This window comes from Bos mutus, chromosome 24 (assembly GCF_027580195.1).
Source record: "Bos mutus isolate GX-2022 chromosome 24, NWIPB_WYAK_1.1, whole genome shotgun sequence".
Taxonomy (NCBI): domain Eukaryota; kingdom Metazoa; phylum Chordata; class Mammalia; order Artiodactyla; family Bovidae; genus Bos; species Bos mutus.
In genome coordinates, this window is record NC_091640.1 from 53,897,066 (window position 1) to 53,909,590 (window position 12,525).

General features: G+C 41.8%; 1 protein-coding gene across 1 annotated transcript in view; it reads left to right on the forward strand.

Annotated features, from left to right (window-relative positions):
* The window catches only part of C24H18orf54 (chromosome 24 C18orf54 homolog), a 65,630-nt gene extending 53,718 nt beyond the window's left edge, over positions 1 to 11,912 (forward strand). Inside the window, exons 7-11 of the mRNA XM_070361600.1 lie at positions 2,485 to 2,638; positions 4,633 to 4,742; positions 5,300 to 5,413; positions 6,670 to 6,816; positions 9,554 to 11,912. Of these exons, the coding sequence (XP_070217701.1) occupies positions 2,485 to 2,638; positions 4,633 to 4,742; positions 5,300 to 5,413; positions 6,670 to 6,816; positions 9,554 to 9,688 (660 nt within the window). The 3' untranslated portion in view covers positions 9,689 to 11,912. The remainder of the gene's footprint in view (positions 1 to 2,484; positions 2,639 to 4,632; positions 4,743 to 5,299; positions 5,414 to 6,669; positions 6,817 to 9,553) is intronic.
* Positions 11,913 to 12,525: the final 613 nt, after the last annotated feature.

Here is a 12,525-nt window from a genome sequence, read left to right on the forward strand (position 1 = left end):
GTTGAATTGCTCTTTATTTTCCCCTGTGAAGGGCTTCTATAGGAAAGTATTTTTTTAAAATACTTTGTTTTAATATTTATTTCTTTGGCTGCATCGGGTCTTAGTTGTGGCATGCAAAGACGTTGCATTACACAGGCTTCTCTAGTTGTGCGTGTGCTCCAGAGCATATGGGCTCAGTAGTTACTCCGTGGCATGTAGTTACTCAGTAGTTACTCTGTGGTGTGTGGGATCTTAGTGCCTCTCAGTTCAGTTCAGTTCAGTCACTCAGTCGTGTCCAACTCTTTGGGACCCCATGAATTGCAGCATGCCAGGCCTCCCTGTCCATCACCAACTCCTGGAGTTCACTCAAACTCATGTCCATTGAGTCGGTGATGCCATCCAGCCATCTCATCCTCTGTCGTCCCCTTCTCCTGCCCCCAATCCCTCCCAACATCAGAGTCTTTTCCAATGAGTCAACTCTTGGCATCAGGTGGCCAGAGTACTGGAGTTTCAGCTTTAGCATCATTCCTTCCAAAGAAATCCCAGGGCTGATCTCCTTCAGAATGGACTGGTTGGATCTCCGTGCAGTCCAAGGGACTCTCAAGAGTCTTCTCCAACACCACAGTTCAAAAGCATCAATTCTTCTGCGCTCGGCTTTCTTCACAGTCCAATTCTCACATCCATACATGACCACTGGAAAAACCATAGCCTTGACTAGATGAACCTTTGTTGGCAAAGTAATGTCTCTGCTTTTGAAGATGCTATCTAGGTTGGTCATAACTTTTCCTTCCAAGGAGTAAGTGTCTTTTAATTTCATGGCTGCAGTCACCGTCTGCAGTGATTTTGGAGCCCAGAAAAATGAAGTCTGACACTGTTTCCACTGTTTCCCCATCTATTTCCCATGAAGTGATGGGACCAGATGCCATGATCTTCGTTTTCTGAATGTTGAGCTTTAAGCCAACTTTTTCACTCTCCTCTTTCACTTTCATCAAGAGGCTTTTGAGTTCCTCTTCACTTTCTGCCATAAGGGTGGTGTCTCTACCAGGGATCAAATTGAGTCTCTTCCAATCCCATTGGAAGGCAAATTCTTAACCCCTGGACCACTAGGGAAGTCCCGGAAACTACTGATGTAATGAATTGGTATAAAGGTTATGATAGTAAAAATTACTATAATTTTTCATCTCTGGAAAACCATAAACTCATCTAGGGAGAACTTTGCTACAGATGATGTGATTGTGTTTTCTTAATCTAATGCAGAGGAGCTCACAGTTTTTCCTGAGGAATAGCTGCTTTTGATCTCAGTATCACTGGAGAAACTGCTGATAGTGCTGGGTTTAGAGGGTCACATGTAGATGCTGAAAGTGCAGATCGGTGATCAGAACTGGAGATGGTCCAGGCATGGCAATCTGGAGGGGTTCTGTGGTAAATTTCGGGACTTCAATAGTGGGATTCTGAGATTTATCTTGCATTAGATCCTGCTCTAACGTTTTAGGGAGAAGTAGAAGAAATGAGTCGTTAGAGTGAGAGTATTGTTAAGCATGGGAACCAGTGTATATTTTTACAGGAGTTTATATTGAACACAAAATACCAGTGCCAATCCATTGAACACTTGGAAGATTTTCATAAAGATCACAAATCTTGGGGTGGTTGAGGTCAGCTGTTTTGACTGGGCCATTGAAAACCACACTGGTGTCAGTGCTACCCTTTCCTCAGCTGTCCTCTTCTGTTGCTAAAATTTGTAGAATGTTTCACAAATACCTTTTTTTTTTGGACATTTTTTTTTTTTTTTGTGCAGGTTAACCAACTTTAATGGGATCAAAACATTATACAATGAAATTTATATACATTCACTTTAAAATATAACAACTTTGTTGAGATGTAATCCATGTACTGTAAAATCCATCCTTTTTAAAGTATATAGTTTCAAAGCTTTTAGTGTGTTTTCAGATCTGTGCAACAGTCTCCACTGTCTGGTTTTAGAGTACTTTCATTCCCTCAAAAAGAAATGAAATATCATTCCCTCGTTCCCCATTCTCTCCTACCCCCAGGCCCTGGCAACTACTAGTTGGCCTTCTCTGTGGATTTGCCTGTTCTGTCTATTTCATATAAATGAAAACATATGATATGTGGCCTTTTGTGTCTGGCTTCTTTTGCTTAGCATAAAGTTTTCAGTGTTTAGTCATGTTGTAGCATGTATCAGTACTTTGTTCCTTTTTAAAATTTAAAATATTTATTCAGCTGTGCTGAGTCTTAGTTTACAGATATCTTATATGGTCTCTTAGGCTTCCCTTGTGGCTCAGCTGGTAAAGAATTTGCCTATAATGTGGGAGACCTGGGTTCAATCCCTGTTGTGGGAAGATCCCCTGGAGAAGGAAAAGGCTACCCACTCCAGTATTCTGGCCTGAAGAATTCCATGGACTATACAGTCCATGGGATCGCAAAGAGCTGGACACGACTGAGCGAATTTCACTCACTTTCACTCATTTGGTCTCTTATGTGTTTCAGCCTGAAGGTGGAATTAATTTCATTAGAACATTCCATAAGCAAGAGGAGGATCAGGGGGTCAATCTTCCTCCCAACTTGGCAGAACTGGTTGTCAATGCTAATTACTCACAGTCTCCAGATAACTTTGTGTGGAGGTACTTCTATGACTTGAAAGGTATAGTATGTTATTTTGTGAAGGCTTTTTACTTTTTGGTTAAGTATTTATATATGTATGATTACATGGGTGTATTGAATTAAGATGTAATGTGTTTTTGTTTTACTTATTTTTTTTACAGTAAGGCATAGTCAAGAGAACTTTGAAAAAACACATTTCTCAACAGATTAGGAAATGAGAGAAAAGGCCTGGAAGCAAATGAGAATGTGGGAAAAAATTCAGAGCATGAAGGGGTGTGTGTTGGGGCTGGGCAATGCTGTCGCAGAAGAGCCTGATGAGAGAGGAGGGGTCCAACCATGTAGCAATTAAGGGGTTTATTTTTATTTATTTTAAAATTAATAATTGATTAATTTGGCTACATGGGATCTTTGTGCAGTGAAGGTCCTGTGAAGGTCTGCACGCAGGATTTTTGTTGAGGCACATGGACTCTCCAGTTGTGATGCACAGGCTTAGTAGTGAAGGTGCTCGGGCTTAGTTGCTTTGCAGTGTGTGGGATCTTAGTTCCTCCATCAGAGATTGAACCTGCAATGCAAGTTGGGTTCTTAACTGTTGGACCACCAGGGAAGTCCCAATTAAGGGGTTTTAAATAGGAGAGTGATACAGTGAGGTTTTTAATTTACCTATTTTTATTATTTATTTTATATTATCTTATTGAGGTGTAATTGACATACAACATTACGCTAGTCTCAGGTATAAAACAGTGATTCAATATTTGTATATATTATGAAATGATCACCACAATAAGTCCAGTTATTAGTAACATCACCACTGTACATATCAGTAGTTGCAATTTTTTTTCTTAGGAGAACTTACAAGATCTTAGTAACTCTAATGTATGCATTGTGAAGTGAAAGTCACTCAGTCGTGTCCGACTTTTTGCGACCCCAATGGACTATAGGGTCCATGGAATTCTCCAGGCCTGAATACTGGAGTGGGTAGCCTTTTGCTTCTCCAGGGGATCTTCCCAACCCAGGGATCGAGTCCAGGTCTCCTGCACTGCAGGTGGATTCTTTACCAGCTGACCCACAGGGAAGCCAGTGTATGCTTTACAGTGTTATTAACTGTGGTACCTTGTTCTGCATCATGTCCCCATGACCTGTTTATTTTATAACTGGAAATTTGTGTCTTTTGACTTTCTTCACCCACTTCAACCACCCCCATTGCCTGCCTCTGGCAGCTACCACTCTGTTCCCTGTACCTGTGAGCTTGGGCACATAGATTGTTTCCGTATCTTGGCTATTGTAAATAATGCTGCAGTGAACGAGGGCACAGCTGTCTCTCTGAGCTGGTGTTAGTTTTTGTTTTTGAAGTGATGACCAGCAGAATTGTGGAGAATGATTGAAAGTGGCCAGCTGAGAAGCAGGGAGATGAGTCAGGGACTCTTGCAGTCTTTCAGGTAGGAGATGATGGTGGCCTCACTCTGTGAGACAGAAAGAATTGTTGAGAAGCAGGGGATTTAGAGTTGCCTAACTGACAGGACTTCATTGACTGATCGAGGAGAGAGGTAGAGATTGGTATTTAGGATGAGTCTCACATTTTCCATGGCTTCCCTGGTGGCTCAGACAGTAAAGAATCGACCTACAATGCAGGAGACAGGGTTAGATCCCTGGGTCAGGAAGATCGTCTGGAGAAGGGAATGGCAACCCACTCCAGTATTCTTGCCTGGAGAATCCCCATGGACACAGGTGCCTGGCAGGCTACAATCCATAGGGTTGCAAAGAGTTGGACACAACTGAATGGCTAGTTGTACAACGAGGTCCCCTGAGTTGAACGTCCTAAAAGAGGTCACTGTATGTTAGAAATTTCAGGAGGACTATCTGGCGGGATCAGGTCAATATCTTGGCAGCACACAGAATGTGCTATAGCACTTCCTACCACAGAAACTTCTGTGACTATAGAAGGGCTGTTCCTGGGACTGCATTTGGCTCTCCGTTTGTGGTACCATTTTGAAGTAGTTTTGTCTTATTTTGTTTTTTAAATTTCATCTGATTCAGGCTCAAAAGAACATCGATTTCCTGGAGGAATAATACAGTTGGCACAATATTGGAAAAATAGAAGTGAACTGAGCCACAATGAAAAAATTTTTAGTGAGTTCCTGAATCAGGTAATTGAGAAAAATGTTTTGATGATTATCAAAATGGATGAAATATGAGCTTTAGGTTGGGTCAGTTTTTTTGGACAAAGCAAAAGGAAAGAGCTAGTCAAACACTCGTTGACTTGATCAGCGCAAACTATGGATTGAGGCCTCATTGTGAATTTGGAAGCTTAACTTCTTGGCATGGATGGTTACATTAATAAAGAGACTGGAGGCTTGTGAGATTTCTCTTTTCATGTGTTTTAAATGTTCACCTGGCGGTATTGTTTAATGACTAAGAGCACCGCTCTGGCATCAAATCCCGTGATTCAAACCCCAGTTCTGCCACGGTGTGTCCCTAGTTTACTCAGGCAACCTAGACTTTATTTTCATCTCATATGGTTAGTGGCAATCTTACAAGAGTGTTATAAGGGATAAGTGACATGATAACTGTAAAGGATATAAAAAATTGGCCTGTTCTCAGTGAGGGCTTTATAAATATTAGTTACTACGATGATAATATGAATTGCTAAATTGCTGAGTTGAATGTTGGCTAAATGTTGGAATTCATTTTTCTTTTTCTTAAGCATCAAAAAGCCCTCACTTTGAGTACACTCAGGATTTATAACAATGGATTACGACAGCCACACTTTCATTTTAATGCAAATGAAATGGGATACGTAATAAGTGGATGTGCAAAGGTAATTTCTCTGTGAACAATTTTTTTTCCTTTTCAGTGCAGAAGGAAGCGAACAAGGAGGTATTTCTTTGTTTTGGTTCATTTGTTGGTAATAGAATAGGACTTTGTGCACATGGCTTTCTGGGCATGGTTTCCTTAGAGGATACCATGCATGTCCTATGAGGTAACTTCCAAATTTGCTCTTAGCATGAGAAGGGTTCTAAGAACATTTCAGAACTGATAGAGAGGCTTATCACTAATGGTGAAGGGCTGGAATACCTGCTTACATTTTCTGAGTTTTGCATTCTCTGGTAACGTAAGCATTTAATGTGCTCTGCTTTGGGGACCATGAAATTGGCTGTTTGCCTCTCAGTGTAATATGAGTGGGGGTGGTGGGGAGGTGTGGAGCCCCAGTAGGGTGGCCATATGTCCCATTGGTGAAATTATTAATAGCACCCCTTTTGACTCTACAGAGAGTCCTGGTTTGGGTGATCAATTAATTATATGATTACCATAAGAAAAGCCACACAGAGTATCATCTTACTACAGTGATTTGACAGAAGCTCCTCTGGGCTTTCGTAGGGATCCTGGGAAGATCTGCAGGTAAAAATGGGCTTCTCTAGCATATATCTGCCTCAGTCGTGACAGAATCAGACCAGACTGAAATTCACCTTTTATGTCATCTGGAGCAAAAGTTTTAAGTTTTTAGAGGCAACAGCTTTACCAAACTGGAAGAGGGCATTGTCATTAATCCTCCACAGATTTCCTTTCAAGGATCGGATGTTCTTTGTGAGGTGCTTTGTGCACATGTGTGTGCGTTTATGTGCATTCAGTCTCCAGCCCTCTTAAAGGAAGACCCTTAGGATGCTGCTCTCCCAGAAGGCTGAATTTTCCCAAATGAGTGGAAAGGAGGGTGTAGGGGCAGTAAAACACTGGAATTTAAATCCTCTGCCTAATTAGTGAATGAATGTCATTGACACCCTTAATTAGAACATGGCAATTAATGCTTTTTTTGTATGAAGTTCTGCAGTATTGATTTCACTAATGCATTTTGAGGGACATTTACTTCAATAGAGTATCTTCTGAGTTTTGTGGAACTCTGTCTCAGAAACAGGAGTGTGAACGTGAAGGATTGCCTCTTTTTTACTGTTTACCTTCTCTAAGAAGTCCCTTTATAACTACGTGCTTTTATTGATCTGTTCACTATGAATACTTATCCTTATTGAATATATGATTTTATGTGCTTCAGTTCAGCATAGTTTTTTCCCCCCTCCTTAGGTGGGCATTATCAATGCTCAGAGTTTCACAGAGTTTAACATTCACATTGGAGATGTGATATTTTTCCCCACTGGAACCCAGCATTACATTAAGAGCACATGCGATGAGGATTTGCTTCTCATTCTTGCCTTCAGCACTGGAGACCAGGTGAGAATAAGCCAGTGGCAGAGATGTTGGTGAGTGCCAGTGATGTGCAGAGTCCTCTGCTAAGCAGTGTATCTGGGTCATAGAGGGGACTCAGCACATGGATATTGAATCGATGACTGGTTTAATGAACTGACTGAACCGATGTGTGAAGAGGAGAATTGGAGGTCAAATAATCTTTTCATTTGGTTATAAAGGGATCCAATACATCACATTTCTCTCTCAATTCCCCGAATTCTCAACCAACTGAGAAAAAAGATGAAAGAGTAGCATGTGCGTGCTCAGTTGCTTCAGTCTCGTCTGACTCCTTGCAACCCCATGGACTGTAGCCCTTCAGGCTCCTCTGTCCCTGGAATTTTCCAGGGAAGAATACTGGAGTGAGTTGCCATGGCCTTCTTCAGGGGATCTTCCCAACCCAGGGATCGAACCTGTGTCTCTTAAGTCTCCTGCATTGGCAGGTGGATTCTTCACCAGTAGTGCCACCTGGGAAGCCCAAAGAGCAGCATACAGAGACTTAGAAAATCCTTTCTATTACTAATCATGAAGATATTTGGAAATATGATTAGCATCTGTGGGTAGGTGGGTTTCCTAATATCTACTGGGTTGGCCAGGATTGGTGTTGAGGTGAGCTCTTACACACTTTATGGCATAGAGAAACAGAAACACAGCCTGAATTTTGAAGCTTTGCCAGCTCCCAAACAGAGAGGGAGGAGGTGAAGTAAGCATGGCCAAATTATTCTTCTGAAATTTTGGTAGAGAGATAAGGGAGAAAGAGAAAGAGAAAGAGGGAGGAAGGAAAAGAAAGTCTCTTGTATATGAAAAGAAACTATAGGAGACACGAAGTAGCATGAAGTATGACTCAGCAGTGCTCCTGAGGAGGAGTAGCATTCCCTCCCATCATTGTTTGAAGCAAATCTGATATACCATGATCTGTATTATAAAACCCATATTAAGAGAAATTATTTATTATATTAAATAGTTGTTTGCTTTCAAAAATTCACCCCAGTGTTCCTTAATTAGCTGGAATAATGTGTTTGAAGAATAAGAATAAATAGTAGAACTTAGATTTTAGAAAAAGATCTTAGGACTAGATTCCCTGCCGAGACAGGGTGAGAATTATGAGTCTGGGGGCCCCTGGGGCAGGTCCAGAAACAGACAGGCCATGGTTCTTCCCACGTGGAGACCCAGCAAGATCTCCAGTGGGGAGCACAGTGTGGATTCAGCAGTTTCATCAACAAGACCTACACCAAGAGGCGAGCCTGTCCTGCTGGGTGATGCTCATTTTCCATGATGACACTTCCCCTCTTTAAGGGAGACTGGAAAACTCCAGAGTCTGCTTCTCTGAGTCTCCAAACCTTTCTGGTGGTACCTGGGGTGAGGTTTATGGAGAGCTCTTTGAGAAAGATACGTACTAGAAAACTATTAACAGCTGTAGACTTGCTCGGGGGAAGGTGAGGGATAGGATTCTGGTGTCCCATACTTTTGGAGTCGGTCTCACTGGAATCGGACATGACTGAGTGACTTTCATTTTCACTTTTCACAAGATACAAATTTCCAGTTATAAAATAAACAAGTCATGGGGACATGATGCAAAACAAGGTATACACTGGCTTCCCTGGTAGCTCAGCTGGTACTTGCACTGCTACTGCCCCCCGCCTTGGTCTTTATTCTCTACAGTTATTATAAGAACAAATCACGAAGCAAAATCAAATCCAATATAAATAGGAAAAGAAGGGAAAAACATCAAAAGAGAGGAGGGAGAGAGGATGAGAGACAGTCTGAGAGATGGAAACACACACCCAGAAGGAAACAGAGGATGAGAGATGGGAGCACAGAGGAGACATACGTGCCCAGAAACACACACACACACACACAGAGACAGAGACATGCACAGACATAGAGATGGAGAACCACAAGGAGAGTGACACAGACAGAGAAGCAACGCAGAGACATATGGACAGAAGGAAACACACAAACACAGACAGAGACCCATAGGGAGAGACACAGGAGGAGAGACACACGGACACATACATACCCACACACAAACAGACCTGTACACACAGGAGAGGGAAAGGCAGACAGACCTAGAGAGAAACACACACGGAGAGATTCAAAGACATACAAGCTCAGAGACACACGCAGACAGAGAAGCACAGTGAGCGACACAGAGAGACCCACATACATGCAGAAATTGAGAGGCTGGCTGAGAAAGGAGGTGGTGTCAGAGCGGGAGGGGAGCAGAGAGAAGGACAGGAAGATAGTGATGGAGAGAGGGCGGACAGAGTCAAACCAGCTGGACACCCTGCCCCAGAGGCAGAGACAAACGACTGTCTCTGGCTACGGAGAAGGAGGGCCGCTTACAGGGCCTCCCGGTGAGCCTCCATCATGTGCCTCTGGGCGTGGAGCCTGGGGAGGCCCTTTGGGCAATAATCCCTGCTTCTAGGTGGGCAGAAGCTCGTGCTCCCTCTTTAAAGAGAACCAGCTCCCAGTGGGATGGAGGTCCCTTCTAAAGAGATGCCTCGGCATCTCTAGCCATCAGTCACTTTCCTTATTCCTGGAGTTGAAAAGGTGAGCTCCCCCTGGCAAGAGAAGATAAGCACAAGGGGACCATTTGCAGGATTTCACAGCTCCTGGTGTTACATAGCCGCGCAGCTAATGTCCTGAAAATGCCCTGCTGGCTGTAGGATATATGTGGCCGTACTTTGGCGCTCACACCTCTTCTCTTGGTTTCCACTATCAGTTGCAAACCCTTGACATGGACGATTATCTCCAGGCCACCGCAGACCACATCCTGGCTCAGCTTTTCTTCAAGAAGCAAAGTGAGTTTAAGAAGATCCCCCAATTTAAGGAAGACCAGGCAGTCAACCTGCCTTAGATTTGCTGACGTGTTCATACCTATTTTTTTTTCTTCATATGTTATTACTGTTTTTTAAAGAAGGTCCACTTGGCTCATGAACTTGGAGCTCCTTACAGAGAGACATTGGTCAAGCAGGTGTGAAAGCAGCCCCACGGGCTCATTTAGCTAAGCTCATAGGCAACTCGTGCTAAGCGAACATTTCCGTGTACTCTGCAGCTTATCTACAGAGGGGCTCTGCTCAATTAAATTACTATTTTTTAATGGATTTTAGTATGCATGTATATATTTATTTTGCTTTTGTTGCATCAGATTTATTACTCCAAATGAAAATCCATTCTTTTTTTTTGCACATGAGTGAAACTTAGTGCCATGCTTGTATTTTTGCTATTCATCACTGTGGAAGGAAGTATGGAGATCAGCCTGCTTATGTATGTACATACAGACGCAGCCAGAAGAAGCCAGGTGCATCTAACCTTGTCTGGAGAGTTTAGTGTAGAATCTTAGGTTAGCCACTCTCAATGCTTTTGTCGACATGAAGATACTTTTTATAAGGCTCAAAATTTCAAGGACTCACACGAGTAGTTTACTTATTGTATATTAGCTGAGAAAATACTTAATGGCAAACTAATTATAAATTCAGTATTTTCTTTGAATGTATTTGAATTTTATTAATCACATCACAGACTATTTACTTTTGAGGAACAGTCATCTGTATATTTGAGAAGCAAGTGTTTCTTTAGTCTATTGGGTGGGTGTGTATGTGGATTTGAAGACTACTTTTCATCACTTGGAAACTGGTAGGAGCTGGTGGTCTCTAAGTTGGGGGTCATTGTCTTAAGTAGAAAAGAGTTTGTTCAAATCTAACCAGTGCTTGATTTTTCTTTGTTGTTTTGTCACTAAGTCGTTCTAACTCTTTGCGACCCCGTGGACTGTAGTCTACCAGGTTCATCTGTCCAGTTTTCCTGGAAAGAATACTGGAGTGGTTTGCCATTTCCTCCTGCAGGGGATCTTCTCAACCCAGGGATCGAACCTGTGCTCCCTGCATTGGCAGGCAGATTCCTTACCACTGAGCCGCCAGGGAAGCCCTGAGTTTTCTTTATAGTTTATCTTAATAGGTATCTGGTACCTCTGCGTTTTGCTTGGGTACCACTGTCAATTCTGGGCTATACTATATACAGCTCTAGTCAGTATAGACACTTGTTAATGCTTTCAGCCAGCACCCTCTTTCAGTTATATTTCCCTGACTCATAATGAAATTTTTAGATATTTTAAGGATGTTTGTTCTTAGCCGAAGAAGGAATCTGTTTATATGTTCCTTTCTCTCTCTCTATGTGTGTTTCTCTCTTTAGATAACTAGCTCTGTTGACCTTATAGAAGACAGAGAATCAGGAATGATCCCCTTTGATGGGGGAGTAGTCGTTTGCATATTATATATGATCAGGTCATGAAAGGCCTGTCATCCCTTGCTACCAAGGTGTATTTACCTTATTGCCATTTTCCAGGAGAGCCAGCTGAGATTAGAGCTTGGTAGCACAGGGGATTTTGTGGTGGTAGTCTTGCTTTGAAGAGACTTTGTAGGGAGTTCGTCACCATCCAGGAGGAGGCGCATGGTTGAGAAGATGCAGGGAGGAGCATAGGACAGTAGGTGTGTGGAAGGTGGATGTCCAAAGAGAGGGGGAGTATTCATAAAAGGAGGCGGTGTGTGTGGACAGAGCTTACCTGCAAATCTTGTTTTACTTTGGGACTTTTTAAAAATATATTATAAACCAGGTGATAATCCCTTTTCTTGAATCAGGAAGTGTATCTGATTACTATGTGATCATTTAATAAAGATTTTGTGTATCTGCATATTATTTTGTCATTTAATTTTTTCTTCTTTTCTTAATTTATTTTTAATTGAAGGATAATTACAATATTGTGTTGGTTTTTGCCATACATCAGCATGGATCAGTCATAGGTGTATGTATATCCCCTTCCTCCTAAGCCTCCCTCCCACCTCCCACCCCATCCCACAGCTCTAGGTTGTCACACAGCACCGGTTTGAGTTCTGTGAGTCATACAGCAAATTCCCATTGTTTTGTCATTTAATTTTAAATGAAACCTGTTCTTGCAGTTTTATGAATTTGGCACATTACTGGATTCCTTCTATGCATCCTTGAAATATGCTATATCATCATCTAAAGACAAAATACTATGGTGTTGGAACTCTCTGGGTTTCCTGACTTAGGTTTCCAGCCTATTATGTATTTAAAAAAGAAAAATAGTAAAAATAAAATTGAATGATCTAATGAAGACATATTAATTGGATGTTGTTGGTATATTATTTTATGGGGGGATTTTTTTCTTTTTGACCACACTGCTCAGCTTCAGGGATCTTGGTTCCCTGACCAGGAACTGGACTCGGGGTCATGGCAGTGAAAGTGCAAAGTCCTAACCACTGGGCCGCCAGGAAATTCCCTGGGGAGGATATATTCTTAGTTTTCACTTGGTGGTTCTAATTTCAGTCCTTTTTCCCTGTTTGGAAAGCTGATGTCTAACTTTAATACCATTTTATTCCTTAGGGTAATTTCATCCATTACTACTCAAGTGCTTTTAAGCTTTTTGGTATACCTACTTTATTTATTATCAAATCAATAGATTGAAGAGTGAATTGCTCAGTCAGACTGATTATTTGTCATCATTTAGGCAAAACCCAGGCATTTGACTGAAAAGCTCCTTTAAAACTGAACCTACCTTACTCACTTTACACAGCCAGTCTATAATACAGCTACATTTGATTCATTTGAAATGGTTTGAATTGTACATAAAAAGTTCTTAAATCTTTAGAACTTTTTAACAGCAGCTTTGAATAACTG